The sequence below is a fragment of the Hyaena hyaena genome, unplaced genomic scaffold, assembly GCF_003009895.1.
Source record: "Hyaena hyaena isolate Hyena2069 unplaced genomic scaffold, ASM300989v1 scaffold_29, whole genome shotgun sequence".
Taxonomy (NCBI): Eukaryota; Metazoa; Chordata; class Mammalia; order Carnivora; family Hyaenidae; genus Hyaena; species Hyaena hyaena.
This window is the reverse complement of record NW_024080661.1, coordinates 2,161,946-2,177,840: the sequence shown is the minus strand read 5'-3', so window position 1 is coordinate 2,177,840 and position 15,895 is coordinate 2,161,946. Positions and strand designations below refer to the sequence as shown.

The following is a 15,895-nucleotide window of genomic DNA, read 5'->3' as shown; positions in this document are numbered from 1 at the left end:
GGATGTCCAGGCCCGACTGGCCAGTGGCGCCCGGTGCTCTCCCTGATTCCCGGAAGCCTGCCGGGTGCCAACAACACCCTCCCGGGGCAGCAGGAGCCGAGCTGAGGCTCTGAATGGCGGGGAGAACTGGCATCTCCTGAGAGAGGTGTAGGGTCCTGGAGGGTAAACCACGCCTGGGTGGGGCTGAGGTCAAAGAACCTGGATCAAAGAACCCTGCATCGCATCCTTCACCTGCTGGTGATGCCTGAGGCCCTACCATTAAAAAAAACCCCTACTTTCCAGAAAGCAGCTTCACTGTCTTTAAAGGTGTCCGTCCTTTTCACGTTCATTTTAATGAGGTTCAGACCTTTCTTTAAGAGCTAATTTTTAATTAGAATTGAGCACTGTGCTAAGCACCGCACCCCAGCGGAAGAGCAGAGGTGCTCAGAAAGGGAGGCTGGGGGCACCTGAGAGGCTCCAGCCAGCGCTTTCTAACAGCCTGCTCATTACTGTTGCAGACACAGTTCGCATCCAGAGACCATGCAAGCTGGGGCTTTGTGTTAACGCACAGGTACCTCCAGCCCCAGCGGGTCCTGACCTGGTGGGACATCACCCACAATGACAGCCTCTGTGGGGGTTGCTGCCTGGCCCTCTCCAGCCGTGGCTGGCCTGCTGACCGTGCTCTTGGCACTGTCTGTCGTGGTCCCCCAGGGGCATCCGTCCCTTCCTGTCAACCTGATACATTTGCTGGCCCCAAATTTTGCAATCTATTTTCAGATGTAAAATGAGGGAGGGGGGCGGTTAATGAGGAAATGGCCTTGGGTACTAACTAGGGTCAAGGCAATGCTAGTACGAGTAAACCCTTTACCACCACTGGCTTGAGGCCAGCAGCTCCCCAGTCCTCTGCGGTCTATCTGGAACTGCGCCCAGCGGGGACTCTGCCCCCACTCCCAAGCTACCTCAGTGCTGGGGAGTCCGCTCAGCCCTGAGTCCTCCCGGGAGCAGGGGGGCAGAGCTGAGCGGCCGCCCAGAGCTTGGCAGGAGGAGGGGCCGGGAAGGGGGAGGTGGGGAGATCCGGCTGGAGGGGAGGCTCCGACGTCTCCTTCCTTCCTGGTTCCTGCAGCAGCTGCTACCACTGCTCAGGCTCCGCGAGGAGGGAGCGGGCGACTCGGAGACGGTGACTCAGAGGCCGAGCGGCGCGGGGGCCAAGGAGCACTGGTGTCCATGGACCCTGGGGTAAGGGGCCCGCGCTGCCTTTGGCTGACATTCCCGGGGCAGGCTTCCTCCCACCTGAAGCTGGTGGGTCTGCCCCTCCGGAGACTGGGGTGGGAATGGAAGTGGAGATGCGGCACCCACCGGGCTCCCCTCGACCCCACACCCTCTACTGACAGAGCCTCCCCCTCCACCCGCCAGCAGTGGGGGGCCAGGATTCTAGGGGGCCAGGAAAAGGACACAGAGATACCCAAACATTGGAAGAGTTTGGGAACTTTCAATGGCCAAATGAAGGAGTTTTATCCCCCGGGTCAGCCTCTTGCACTCCAGGCCCCTCCGTCCCTACCTCCTGGCCACCACTACCCCACTGCGTCCCTGTACCTTCCTGGCCTTCGCTCCTCAGGTGCTTACTGGCTCCACTGGAAGATCTGATCTGTTTCCCCAGCCTCAGGCCAGCCTCGCCCCTCCAGTCCCCTCCCTGCCTCACACACACAGAGCCTCATGCATTATTGATCTTCTCGTGGAGCCAGGATGGCCAGGGCTGGTGTCAAGGGCGCCTGTGGGCACTGTGTGGACCTTGGCTTGTTCTTGGCCACCTCTTCTCCCACCCACAGTGCCTCAGTGGGCCTGGTCCCCTGCGCTCTCTGGGTGGGTGTTACTTCTCAGGAACCCAAAGGACTGGGATGGTAGAATGCAGGTTTGCGGGGCACCGAGGGTCTCAGATGGGCATCTTAGGGTGGAGGCACAGAGAACAGTGGAGGCTGGCTCAGGCCTCAGTTTCCCAGTATAGAAGACAGAGGATCTGGAGGCTGATTAGCGGGGAGTCGGGATGGCAGATGAGTCTCCAACCCACGACAGCAGGTGGAGGAGTGCCCAGGGGTCCTGAAAGAAGAGAAGCCAGGCTGAGATCTTGCTTGTCCAGTCTCTGAATTCCTCTGCCCTTTTTTAGAGTCTCTTTTTTTTACTCCCATGCCTCTTACCCGTCCAGGCCCCCCTCCCCCCAGGGAATCCTCCAGAGAAAGCACCGAGTGTTTCCTAGAGCCTGAGAATGTGGGCCCAAGGTGGGGCTGGGCGGACTTTTGTGGTTTTCTCTTGGCGCTGGCCTGCGGGCTGCGTGCTAGCTCACCTCTCGGAGAGCAGTGGCCACAGCTGGAGGGTGTAGACAGGGAAACCCGCCCAGGGTGGGGAAGGGACAGACTCAGAGAGGCAGGGCAGGTGAGCAGATGTTGGTGAGCTCTTATCTCAGGGGGTGCAGGAAGGCAGGAAGGGTTGGAGGTGGAGGTGGGGAAGGTGATAGCAGGGCCTGGGCTAATGGGGTCTCTCTCTCTCTCTCTCTCTCTCTCTCGCTTCAAGGGTCCCCCGAGGACAAGGTGACACCCTTCTCCCTCCACCCTGCTCTACCTTCTCAGCAGGGAGTGGCCGCTCCCATCTCCATGGACTTCCAAGAGAGGGTTCCTAACTCCTTGGCAGAGAACATTCAGTCTGCAAAGCCCACCAGTGCCCTGCAGGTCTGAGACGGGGAAGCAGGCAGTGGGTGGATAGGGCTTGGCCCACAAGTGGGGGGCAGATTTGGTCACCTCACCAGCCGCTGTCCTACCTCTCTGTCCTGGACTGCAGGCCTCTGAGCTGTGGGAGGTGGTGGAGGAGTCGCGGGGCAGGCTGGGAGCAGAAGGTATCATGCCCGAGAGGCAGGAAGGCCACCTGCTCAAGAAACGGAAGTGGCCTCTGAAGGGCTGGCACAAGGTAGGGTGGGCAGGGCAAAGGGAGGGGCCAGATGCTGGGGCGGGTGGGGGATGTAGGGAATGGTGTGGGCAGGACTGGGGGGGGTGTGGAGGGGAAGAAAAGTCTATGTGTGTGGTTGCTCTCTCCCCATACTCTTTTCTCTCCACCTCCTGGGCTCTTGTTCCTTCTGGGGAATGTCACAGAGATACTTTGTGCTCGAGGACGGAATCCTTCAATATGCAACGACCCGGCAAGAGGTGAGTCAGGGCCTCTGCTGGGAGCTGGGGGCTGAGGGCTGAGTTCGGGCCTAGAATACTCTGAAGAGGCAGGGGGTTTCTGGAATCCACCACAGCAGGGTCCAAATCCCGGGTACACCACTTCTGGATGTGCGGTCTCCGGCAAGTCACTTCCCTGGACCTCAACTCCCTCATCTCAAAGATGGAGAGAGTATGGTCGCCCACTTGTATGGTTCGTCTTGGTAAGGGCCCTCAGGACAGTGCCTGGCACAAAATAAGTGCCCAGGAAATGGGACCTTTATCATCTTTACCCTTGTCTCATTCTCATGCTGGGAACGGGAACTGAAGGCCAACATGCTCAGGATCTCTTTCTGCGAGAGGGTGCTTCCCTCCTCAGCCTTGGGGCTCCCGAGATTAGTTTTCCTTGCTCTGTGACTCCCTTGTTCAGAGTGTGGGTGTTCTGTGCACAGGAGGACAACTGACCAGTCCCTGCTGATCCTGTGACTTGGGCACAAGGGTGAACCTGCTGCCTGGCCCTTGAGCCTTGGGTCGCCTCAGGGAGATGGTGACTCTGTGGTCCTGGGGACCTAAAAACAGTCCCATTTTCCCCTGCCAACCATCTGCCCTAGATCACCAAGGGGAAGCTTCATGGCTCCATTGACGTCCGACTGTCCGTTATGTCCATCAACAAAAAGGCCCAGCGCATTGACCTTGACACTGAAGACAACATCTACCACCTCAAGGTGACATCCCTGGGAGCCAAGGGGTGGCTTGGGCCCCAGCCCAGCAGAGACACTAGGGCATGCAGGAGAGAGGGACAGGGGCTGAGGGTCTGTCCCTGAGGGTCACAACAAGGGAGTTCCCATCGTATAGCACAGCCAACAGCAAGGCCTCCCTCTTGGTTGGTACATGAACAGGCCCAGAGCCAAGGGCTTAGACACCTGGGGAAACTGCCCTGCCGCCCCGCAAGGAGCCTTTGCACAAGCTGGGGACGGCAGGGGGAGGCTCTGAGAGCTCTGACTTCTTGCCCCTGGGATGCGGTCCTTCTTTTCACGCCTCCCTCCCCGTCTCCATCCCTTCTGCAGATCAAATCCCAGGACCTGTTCCAGAGCTGGGTGGCCCAGCTGCGTGCCCACCGCCTAGCCCAGCGCCTCGACCTGCCTCGAGGCTCGCTGCCCGGCACCACTCACCGGAAGGTAAGGGAGGTCCTGGGCGGGGACTGGTGACATGGGGATTCAGGGGTGGCAGCTTCAGGAAAGTATGAGATCCAGGGAGGGGAGTGCTGCCCTACCTCACCCTTGACTCAACCCACAGGCTCCTGGTGCCCAGCTTCCGGCAGCGGGCAGCGCTTCGGCTCTCCCTGGAGTCGGGCCTCGGGAGAAGGTGTCTTCCTGGCTGAGGGACAGTGATGGGCTAGACCGCTGCTCTCATGGTGAGGGGCCCCTCTGTGGGCAGGGCCCGTGCTGTTGGGTCTAGGGGGTGCCAGCAGTCACGAGGAGGGGGGACCCTGACCTCCAGCCCTGCCTTAGGGGACCTGAGCTGACAGAGGAGACAGCCTCGGCCTCCAAGCTGACCGGGTCTACTCGGGCCTGCCCTGGGGAGCACCAGCCTCACTGGGGATGGCAGGCCTTGTGCCTCAGTCACATAGACAGGACTGGGGCCCGGGACTCACAAAGAAGAAGATACAGAAAGCCAATCGGGGAGGGGTCCCGCGGAGTAGTGCCAAAGACGGGGTGTGCTCTAGACCCCGTTCCTGGAGTCGGCAGCTGAGACATTGGCCTGGGAGAGGGAAGTGCCAGCGAGTGGGGGCAGAGAGTCAGGGCCACCCCCACCCCGCGGCCCCATGCAGAGGCGGCAGAGTTCAGGTGTGTTATGGGGACCAAGGATGCCAGCCCTCTCAGGAAACCAGTTCGAGGCCAGACCAGGGGTGGGAACTGGGAACTGCTTTGGCGCCCCGCTGCTGCCGGGTGAGGTTTCAGGAGGGGGAAGGGAAGCCGGGGGACAGACCCCGGGGCGCCCAGGCAGTGCTGGGAGAGGGACGTCCGCGTTCATTCTTCCCGCAGAGCTCTCTGAGTGTCAGGGGAAGCTCCAGGAGCTACACAGACTCCTCCAGAGCCTGGAGTCCCTGCACCGAATCCCCTCGGCCCCTGTTATCCCCACGCACCAGGTGAGGGCCAGGGGCGGGGCCAGGGCCCTGCCCGGGGGACTTTCCTGCTTGGGGCCCTCACCCTCGCCACTTCCCCGGGACAGGCCCCCAGACCCCCTCAGGTGCTGCGGGCTCCTGGAGAGCCGCGCATCTGCCTAGCCGACCCGCCCCCCCGTGTCCAGACCGCCTCAGGGTTGTCCCTCTGGCCTTCTGGAGTGACCCCTGCCTGCCGTGCCCACGCCTCTACTAGCGTGCCATCTTCTTCCTTTGGGATGGCAGATGTCCCTGCGCCCTCCTCCATGGCCATCGTCCCCTGTCCCGGCTTGCGCGGTTGCTGCCCTTCGCCCCACCCTCACCTCCTGCCTTCCACTTGCCAGGCCTCGGTGACGACCGAGAGACCCAAGAAGGGGAAACGGACCAGCCGCATGTGGTGCACACAGAGTTTCGCCAAGGACGACACCATTGGACGGGTGAGGTGGGGTGTGGACCCCACGTCGCCGGGTTGGGGTGCCCTGGAGGCGGCCGCCACCTTCGACTCCTCCCCCTCGCCCGCAGGTTGGTCGTCTCCACGGCTCCGTTCCCAACCTCTCTCGCTACCTGGAGTCCCGGGACCCCTCAGGCCCCCGCGGGCTGCCGCCTCCCGACTATGCCCACCTGCAACGTACTTTCTGGGCCTTGGCCCAGAAGGGTGAGTGCGTGCTGGGGGGGGGGGGGGCAGGTGGGGAGAGGGAGAGGAAGAGGAGTCTGATGCCCACCCCTGCCCCACAGTGCACAACTCCCTCAGCAGCGTCCTGGCTGCCCTCACTGCTGAATGGGACCGACTGAGAGACCTGCACCAGGGTTCAGAGCTGTCACGCATGGGGGTGAGGCTGACGGATGGGGGAGCACGTGGGAGGAAAGGGCTCGAGGCTGAGGACTGCATGCCCGGGGAAGAGAGCAGAGCTGGCTCTGGGGAGAGAGGCAGTCTGTGCAGGGGGCAGCATGGTGGGGTCGGGCGGGGAGGGCTTTGTCCTCCTGGCTTCCTGTCCCCTCACTCTCTCCTCGCAGGTCTCTGAGGCCTCCACTGGCCCGAGGCGCCTCCACTCACTCTCCATCTCCTCGGACACCACCGCAGACTCCTTCAGCTCCCTGAACCCTGAGGAGGTAGGAGCCAGGCTGGGCCGTGGGGACCATTTCTCCCGTACTGCAAGGTTGGTCTTCAGACACAACACAGGGCCCGGAAATCCTAGCTCCAACCCAATTCATGTGACATTGGCAGCGGCCTCACCTCGGTCATTTCTGCCTTGCCAGCTTGTGCTGGATAGCTTATAATTTTTTTTTTTTTTTTAAGTAGGCTCCACACGCAGGGCCCTGAGATCAAGGGGCTTGAATTCAGGGCCCTGAGATCAAGACCTAAACTGAGATCAAGAGCCAGACGGCTAACCACCTGAGCCACCCAGGTGTTCCAGAGTGCTTTTATGTTTTTTTTTTTAAGAGTTATTTATTTATTTTTTTTTAATTTGAGAGAGAGAGAGAGAATCTTAAGCAGGCTCCATTCTCAGCACAGAGCCTGACTCACAGGGCTCAATCCTATGACCCTGGGATAATGATCTGAGCCAAAATCAAGAGTTAGACCCTCAATTGACTGAGCCACCCAGGCTCCCTTTACTTAATTCAGTCCTACGAGGCCACGATCCTTACCCTCAAGTTCATGGTGGAGGAAACTAAGATTCCAAGAATCTGACCAATGGGCCCAGGAACCCCCAGTTGCGGATTGGCTGAGCTGGGACTTCAGTGTTCCGAGCATAGACTCTGGGGCGGGGCTCTGTGGGTCTGAATTTGGCTCCATTGCTTGCCGCCTTTCTGACCCTGAGCCTCAAGGTCCTCATCTGCAAAGTAGGGGGTCATAACCGTACATACCGCTTTGGTTGAGTGTCAGCATTGATTGCGATAATACACACGGAAGGCTTGGAACCCGGCTCAGAGTGAGTGCCTGGGCAGTGTGCATGGCTCTTCTGGAACCCACGTTTCCTTTCTCCCAGGCCCCAGTTCACCTGCCACACCCTCGTATCCCACCACACTCTCCCTTCTGCGTCGTCTTCTGCTTGGCAGGTGCCACCCTCAGGCAGGACAAGTCCCCGGTATGCTTCCCTCTCCAGGGAACTGTCATGGCCGGGGACCCCTGCCTGACACCTTGTCCTTCCCACAGCAAGAAGCCCTGTACATGAAGGGGCGGGGGCTGACCCCCCAGCTATCCCAGAGCAGCGTCCTGTCCCTTGCTGATTCCCACACTGAGTTCTTTGATGCCTGTGAGGTTCTCCTCTCTGCCAGCTCTTCTGAGAATGAGGTGAGGTGGGGGACAGCTCTGGGAAAATGGGGATGGGGTCTAGAGAGCCTAGAGTTTGTGGATTCCCAAGTCCTTTGTAACGCCTCGGCCGCTCTCTCTGGTAACACGTCCAGACCTGTTGGGTTTGTGTGGCCCTGCTCCGAAATCTCTGCTGGGGATCCTTCCTCCAGTCTGATGTACTTTATCCCCATGGGGTCCCCACAAGACTGCTGCCTCAGCCCCACCCCAGCCTTTTCCTGTGAGTGGGTCAGCCCTCTAACCTGCCCTAACCCCACCCCTGAACCCTGGATCGCAGCAATGCCCTGCCCCCTTTCCCTGGTGTTCACCAAGTCCCTGCGCTCCCTCCCTGCAGTGAGAGGGCCAGGCGTCCCCTCCCCAAGATGGCAGGACACACTCTGTAATGTCAGTCTTAGGGCTCAGACCCTCCCCTCCCCCAAATACATGTCATCCCCCTTCCCTTCAGAGGACTAGCCAGGCAGGGTCTTGCCGAGCCCTGGGCACTGCCCATCTGCCCATCTGCCCGGGGAGGCCCAGTCTGCCCGGTCTGTCTTCTGTCCCGGCCCAGGGCTCCGAGGAGGAGGAGTCGTGCACCAGTGAAATCACCACCAGCCTGTCTGAGGAGGTGCTGGACCTCAGGGGAGTTGAGCGCTACCAGAAAGGTACCAGCTGGGTGTGCAGGCATGGATGGGTTCAGAGGGAGGGACAGATGGTGTTTGTCCACAGCCCAGACCCCTTGGGAGGCAGTCTGTGGCGGTGACTGGTGGGGTAGCAGCTTTGGATACTGACTCGAGAAGTGACCCCAGGAGATGGGGGAGGCTAAGCTGTGAGCTACAGAATGTCCCAGGAGTGGCTCCGGATGGGGGTCAGGCTCAGGCCTGGGGGCTAGCGGCCAGTTCAGTGTTCTGAGAAGACTGGCGTGGGGCCTGATACAGAGGCAGATGGTCCTACCTTGCCAGTCTTTTACAGTGTGGCTTTGGACATGTCATTTTACTTCTTGGAACCTGTTCCCTCATCTGTAAAATGGGCTGAACAATCTGTATCCCAACGTTGGTTTATGGAGGGGAATGGAAGGCCGGGGGGGGCTCGGGAAGGGCTTCTGGGCCTCAGGGTTTCCAGCGATGGGAGTCGTCCAGTCTGAGTGGTTCCGGGCCCTGCCTCCCACCTAAAGCCCCCCGGGTGTTCCTCAGCAGAGTCCAGAGGGGCACTTGGGAAGGGGTGTATCTAGGAGCGCCTCGGGAGGGGCGGGGGGAGGGAGGGAGCCGCTGGGCCTGCCGTGTGCCCGCCAGGTCTGGATGCCCTGCGGGAGGGAAAGTGACGTGGCCGGGTGGGGCCCAGGGGCGTGTGTTCCAGGGAGAGCTGCGGGGCCACCGCGGCGCCGCTGCCTGCCAGCGGCCAGCGGGCCGGGGGCCGACGTGAGCCTGTGGAACATACTCCGGAACAACATCGGCAAAGACCTGTCCAAGGTGTCGATGCCTGTGCAGCTCAACGAGCCGCTCAACACTCTGCAGCGGCTCTGCGAGGAGCTGGAGTACAGCAGCCTCCTGGACCAGGCCAGCCGCGTGGCGGACCCCTGCGAGCGCATGGTACCCCCTGAACTCCTGGCGGGGCTCCTCCCCGCTGCTGAAGCTCCACCTCTGCCCCGTCCTTGCTTGCAGTGGAGTGGCAGCCCCCCTTCTCTGCAACCCCCCAGCGGCATCTCCCAGCCCCCTCCCAGTGGTATCTCCCCCCCCAACGGCATCCCCCACTCCCCAGCAGCATGTCCCAGCCCCCTCCAGTGGCATCTCCCCCCCACCTCCCAGCAGCATCTCCCCACTGCCCCCCAGTGGCATCTCCCGGCCGCACCCCCACCCCCAGCGGCATCGCCCTGCCCTTCTGCCCACAGGTGTACATCGCCGCCTTTGCCGTCTCTGCCTACTCGTCCACGTACCACCGAGCAGGCTGTAAGCCCTTCAACCCCGTCCTGGGGGAGACCTACGAGTGTGAGCGGCCTGACCGAGGCTTCCGCTTCATCAGTGAGCAGGTGTGGGCCCGGGAAAGAGGGGCCCTCATGGGTGGCTGGGGCTTCTGAGGGGCCAGGGCGGGAGAGTGAGTTCAGGGCGGATGGCTCTGTGCGGGGCCCTGGGCCACATGGCAGGGGAGATGAGGGCTTTCTGCTCCAGAGAGCTCCCTGCCGAGTGTGGGGGACGGACTTGAAATGGGGTCGGAGAAGGACTGGGCCCAGGTGTAGATAGTGTAGCATTGAAGTTTCCCGGTGTGCACTCCATGTGTTCCTTGGCCCAGTGGGGGTGTCTGAAGAGCGGGGACCCAGGGGCGGCACAGAGGAGCCAACGCCAGGTGTTGTGGCAGGTGGTGGCAGCAGGCTGTGCAGGGTGCTGTGAGAGGGTGGAGGTGATAGACCAATGTCAGCCATGGCGGGAGCGGGGTGGGGGGTGGTGGTGGTGGTGGTGCTGGGCCGACAGGCCACAACAAAGCAGAGTGGCTGGAAGTCTTGGGAAGAGTCATGGGCCACAGAGAATGGGGAGAGAGGCAAGGCTGCAGGCTTTGGGATACCCAAGTTCAAGTTCCAGATATGGAGCCGTTCTGAGGAGGGCAAGGCCAAGGGTTTCAGAGGCTGTGATGATGGTGAAGGAGAAGGCAGTGAGGGAGGAGGGCCCCCAGGAAGGCTGGCATTCAGGCGGGGCATAGGAGGAGGCCTCGCCTATCACTGCTGGGGTGCTTGGAAGGCTTGGACAGGGGTCCCGGGGCTCCAGAAGGGAGTGAGTGAGAAGGGGGCATGTGAGGCCTCATGGGAACAGAGGGTGACAGAATGTGGGTGATGGCTAAGGATGACAGAGGCAAGAGACCTGGGACCAGCTGTTCTTCTGGTTTGGAGGGGGGCTGGGAATGGGGATAAGGGACTTTGGGAAGCCCTGGGGCAAGGAACAGACCCCACGGTCCTCAGGGGCAGCGTCCAGAGACCTTCTTTGCTCACCAAGGTCTCCCATCACCCCCCCATCTCGGCATGCCATGCGGAGTCTGAGAACTTCATCTTCTGGCAAGGTGAGGGGCGACGGGGGGGGGGGGGCGGACGTGAGGGTGAAGGGCAGATGGGGGAGGGGCTGGAACATACTCTTGTCTCATTTCTGCCATCCCTCTCCCTCTCCTTCTCCCTCTCCCAACCCAACGCCAGACATGAAGTGGAAGAACAAGTTCTGGGGCAAATCCTTGGAGATTGTGCCTGTGGGGACCGTCAACGTCAGCCTGCCCAGGTGGGTGTCCCTAAGTGCTCTGCAGTCAGGCCCAGCCCGCGGGCCACCCTCCAGGCCGGGGTGGCGAGACGGTAGGTGCAGGATAGAAAGGTCTGGCCTGAAGCTGGTTGCTGTGGGGCAGTGTCTATACGTTTCACACCTATTTTTACAGCCGTTGTGCATACAGAAATGTGAAAAATCTTAGAACAGTAGAGCTGGAAGGGCTCACCGAGGTCATCTGACACCCTGGCTTTCACACTCTTTTGACCGTGACTCACAGTATGAAATGCATTTGAGACTTCAAGTCAATACACAGACACACCCACACTCACACACAGACCCACAGAGACCTAAATTGGTGTCAGGACTGATCACAAAACACATCTGAAACACTGTCATCTAGCTCATGTCATTTTACAAGTAGGGACAGCAGCCGGGGAAGAAGAGAGCTTACCGGGCATGGTCCAAGAGTTAGCCAGAGGCCAGTCCCAGGGCAGGAAGATCCTGGACTTCAGAGACTGAAGTTCTGTCTGGCAGTCTTGATAACTATGCAAACAACAAAGAGGCTGAATGCCTCAGAACCTCGAGTCTGCTCCTCCATGAAATGAGTAGTTTAACGCCCCCTTCTTCTGGGGGGGGGGGGGCGGTTAAACAGGGTAACGTGTGTGAATGGGCCTACCCTGGTCCCTGGCACCCACGGGCAGGGACCCTGCCCATGTTTATCCCCATGACTTAGGCAGTCAGGAGCTCTGTCAATGAATGGAGACATGTTGACTCAATGTTTTTTGTGAGAGCTGTTCTTCTTTGTAAATATGTCATCCTTTGTGTTTTGTTTATATATATGTATGTATATATATAAAATATTGAGAAAGAGAGGGAGAGAGAGAGTGCATGTGTGTGCGCACAAGTGGAGGAGGGGCAGAGAGAGAGAGGGAGAGAGGGAATCCCAAGCAGGCTCCGCGCTGTCGGCACAGAGCCCAGCTCAGGACTTGAAGTGGGGTTCGACCTCATGACCTGTGAGATCATGACCTGAGCTGAAGTGAAGAGTCAGACACTCAACCGACTGAAGCACCCAGGCGCCCTTATAAATACGTCACCCTTCGCGCAGAGGCAGAACCAGAACCACAGTGTCCCTTCCACAGACCCACCTCACGGGCATCCTGGCTCAGGGTGGCCCTTGTCCCCTGGGGCCAGCCAGCTGCCCTCCCTGGCTCTGTATCTCTCAGGTTTGGGGACCACTTTGAGTGGAACAAGGTGACGTCCTGCATCCACAACATCCTGAGCGGCCAGCGCTGGATCGAGCACTACGGGGAGGTGCTCATCCGGAACACGCAGGACAGCTCCTGTCACTGCAAAATCACCTTCTGCAAGGTGAGCGCCCCCACCCCACCCTGCCTGTCTGCCGCCAGAGGCTCGCCCTGGGGGGCCAGGAGGGGACACCTACCTAAGTCCCCCGCCTCCACCCCCGCTCCAGGCCAAGTACTGGAGCTCCAATGTCCACGAGGTGCAGGGGGCCGTGTTCAGCCGGAGCGGCCGTGTCCTCCACCGACTTTCCGGAAAGTGGCACGAGGGGCTCTACCGGGGGTCCCTGCCCGGCGGCCAGTGCATCTGGAAACCCAGTAAGTGGGGTGGTCAGGGAGGGCTGGGCAGGGGTGAGGGCGGCTATGGCATGGTCCACCTGCCCCAGCCCCTTGCCTTTCCCCCCGCCCTCCCCAGACTCAATGCCCCCAGACCACGAGCGAAACTTCGGCTTCACTCAGTTTGCCTTGGAGCTGAATGAGCTGACGGCGGAGCTGAAACGGTCACTGCCTTCCACGGACACGCGGCTCCGGCCAGACCAGAGGTCAGTGTCAGGCAGGCCCCACCCTGGAGCTTCTGGGCTCCTCCCTCTTCCACATAAACTTCCGCACAGAGTCCTTCCCTCTGGGCGTTGCCTCAGGGAGATGGGTCCCATCTGGGGGCAGGGCTGGGCAGGGCACAGAGGCCTTGGGTTGGGGGGGGGGCAGTTCCCCTGACTGCCGTGTGGACGCCCAGGTACTTGGAGGAGGGGAACATCCAGGCCGCCGAAGCCCAGAAGAGAAGGATCGAGCAGCTTCAGCGGGACAGGCGCAGAGTGATGGAGGAGAACAACATCGTCCACCAGGCTCGCTTCTTCAGGTACCTCTGCCCTCTCCCCGGGGCCTCTGCCTCGCAGGCTCCTCTCCACCTTCCCTACAGCCCCTTCTTGCTCTGAGTGGGGCCGGCTCTGGGAGGGGGCCTCCGGGGCCCCTGGCCTTGGCTCTGGGTGCCCACCCCTCTCCTTTCCCCAGGCGGCAGACGGACAGCAGTGGGAAGGAGTGGTGGGTGACCAACAACACGTACTGGAGGCTGCGGGCCGAGCCGGGATATGGGAACCTGGACGGGGCCGTGCTCTGGTAGCCCTGGCCCTCGGGGGCAGGAGGCCCAGGCTCCTCCCTCCTGCCTCTACCTCCCACGGACCTCCCACTCACCGCGCTGGAGACCAAAGGGGCAGCCTGGCTCTGGCTCTATCCCCTCTGCCGGCCGGAGGGGCTGCATCTCAGCCCACTGCGCACCCCTCCCCCGGTTTGGGGTGGGCAGCAGGATTCGTGCTTCCCCAGTCTCGTGTCCCCAGACAACCAGCATGTGAGACCCTTCTTGCTCTGTCATTCCCCTCTGTCCCCCTTGGGGTGCTTGGGGGAGACTCCAGGCTCTCCAGGATCTGTTCCCCGTTTAGTGCCTTCCCAGGACACAGGGGACCCCTTGATGCCCCCCAGGCTTCCTACGCCCAGGGCTCTGGCCCCGGCCGTGCGGTTGGAGTGCGTGAAGGAGAAGAGATGGCCCTTTTCTCCCGCCCTCATCCCTCCCCTGCCCTTCTCCAGAATCGTCTCCTGTCTCCCCTGTGCCCCAGTGGGGCTCCCTCTGCTTGGTCCTTGGCAATCTCTCCCATCCTCCTGGATCCCCATCTCCCAAACTGCAAAATGCCTGCAGCTTCTGGCTCCTTCGGCCCTGGTCCTCAAGTGGGAGGAAACTTCAGCCACAGCTCACAGCTCGGCTGGTCCCTGCTGTGTAGACGAGGCCTGTCCAAGAGGCGGGGAGCGAACTGATCCGGCGGGGCGCCTGGCCTCAGACCCCCTGGGAGTGAGTGAGCACGTGTGAGAGTGTGAGTTTGTGTAAGGGTGTGTGCATGTGTTTGTGTGCCTGTGTACTGCTTGCAGGCGAGCAGCGTCCCCAATGTAGCCCGGATGGCCCCTGCTTGGGGCCCGCCACTGTTGCTGCTCATTTTCGCACAGTCTGCCTCTGATTAAGGTGAATTTGCAGTGACATTCCAAGCTCCAATAAAGACAGTCCCAAACTTGGGCCTGAGACCATTCGTTTAAAACCGCATGTGTTCAAGCGCTGAAGGCTCACAGCTCCCCACTCACGTGGGCTGAAAATCCCCTGTCCTCTCTCCCACAGCACCCACATCCTGTCCATTCTGTCTCAGGGGACTGAGCTCTGGCCTCTTCTCTGGATTGCTCCTGGCTCAGGCTGGGCCCTTTGCGACCCTTGCCTGGACTATGGCCTCAACTCCCTCCCAAGCACCTCCATTCTGATGAGAGCCTTCAAGGTGATATTTTTAAAAAGAGGGAAAAAAAAAAAAAAGGAGATGAGGTTGCCTCATGCGTGCCTCCAATACATCCATTGCTTCTGGGGGCCTAGAGGAGAAACCCACACTCTTCAACCAGGCTGAAGACTGTGTGGTCCACATCCCCCTCTGGCGTAGAGCGCTGTCCCCCCCGACTCGGCATCGATGGTCAGGCCCCTCCCACCCCAGATTGGTGAGTGTCCACAGAGAGGTGGGAGCGGAGGTTGGGGGGATGGGGGTTGGAAGGGACCGGGGAACAAGGTCAGCTACACGTCTCCTGCTCCCTTACCCAACCAAAGCTAAGGTCATATCCGAGCTCTGTTACCAACACTGTGTGGTCTTGGTCACGTGTCTTCGCTTTCTGTTTAGAGAGTCCATTCCTTCATTTGGTTTCTTTTATGTCCAAGGAGAATGTATGAGGAGGGGCCCAGGCTCATGATGTCATCAGCTGTCTCAGCCCCTCACCCCATCTCACTGCATCGACAGGCCCCCAAGCCCTGCTTTGACTTGATGGAGGTGAGAAGAGCAAGTCACGCTTTCTCTGGGTGGTGGGTGTGCATGGCAAGAACGGAGGGGACCCCGGAGCCATGGCAGCCCTTCCAATCCTAATCCTTTTCCTCTCCCCTCCCCCTCCACATTTCCACAGTTTATTTCCGGAGGGTGTGAAGTTAAAATGAATACACTCCTCCTGACACCATTTACCAGAAAGAGCCTTAACCCATTCCCAAAACAGGCAAAGCTTGCACACATTCAGGTTTTTTTTTTTTTAATACAAGGCGCACTGCCCTCCCCCCTAGGGCCCTTTTCACTCAGAACAATGCAGCACCTGACAGACCAGCTTGTGCTCAACTTCCCCGTTTGTAATAATTAGAGTTTCAAATGGACCAAATTTCGAAGTTATTTTTCAAATGGAGATAGGCGAGCCACCTCTCTGCCCACAGGAAGCAGTCCCTCTGTGGCTTCACCAACATCTTCTCCGAGGCCAGGCGCCAGCTCACTGGCGGGAAAAGGGTCAGATTGGTTTTGTTCCTGTTGAGGCATTTCCAGCTGGATGACTCTTGTCTTCTTAGAAACGCTCCCCATTGGGCCGAGGCTTGGTGGGTCATTACTGACGGGGGACTCAGGCCAGACCAAGAAGAGTCCGGAGCTGCGGCCCTGGGCTGTGCTCTGTGGACAGTATGTGAGGGGCCCAAAGCAGCTGTGGGTACAGAGGTTGGCGGCCACCTTTCAGCTACTGAGAAGATGGGTGTGGGGAGTCCTCAAGTCTGGTCATGGTGGGCCCCATTCTCTGTCTCTTTTTTTTAATGTTTTAATGTTTATTTTTAAGAGAGAGAGAGACAGAGAGCACAAGTGGGGGAGGGGGACACACACACACACACACACACACACATACACACACAGAAATCTGAAGCAGGCTCCAGG

The 15,895-nt window shown here is 60.0% G+C and overlaps 1 protein-coding gene across 5 annotated transcripts; it reads left to right on the top strand.

Moving 5' to 3' along the window:
• The first annotated feature begins 1,093 nt into the window (after positions 1 to 1,093).
• On the top strand, positions 1,094 to 14,200 carry OSBPL7 (oxysterol binding protein like 7). Of its 5 annotated transcripts, none has more exons than XM_039227932.1 (23): positions 1,094 to 1,215; positions 2,545 to 2,699; positions 2,809 to 2,934; positions 3,117 to 3,170; positions 3,779 to 3,892; positions 4,235 to 4,345; positions 4,464 to 4,581; positions 5,213 to 5,316; positions 5,673 to 5,765; positions 5,851 to 5,983; positions 6,064 to 6,158; positions 6,343 to 6,438; positions 7,484 to 7,621; positions 8,187 to 8,280; positions 8,957 to 9,204; positions 9,504 to 9,641; positions 10,597 to 10,660; positions 10,791 to 10,869; positions 12,075 to 12,219; positions 12,323 to 12,467; positions 12,565 to 12,691; positions 12,883 to 13,005; positions 13,158 to 14,200. In XM_039227932.1, exons 2-23 carry the CDS (start codon positions 2,625 to 2,627, stop codon positions 13,264 to 13,266), a joined length of 2,529 nt encoding a protein of 842 aa, XP_039083863.1. In that variant the 5' UTR covers positions 1,094 to 1,215; positions 2,545 to 2,624; the 3' UTR covers positions 13,267 to 14,200. The 5 variants fall into 5 exon arrangements, 2 of the variants coding, with proteins under 2 accessions (XP_039083863.1, XP_039083862.1); XM_039227931.1 differs by having other exon boundaries at positions 8,085 to 8,280; XR_005527677.1 differs by lacking the exon at positions 13,158 to 14,200 and having other exon boundaries at positions 8,085 to 8,280; positions 12,609 to 12,691; positions 12,883 to 12,974.
• Positions 14,201 to 15,895: the final 1,695 nt, after the last annotated feature.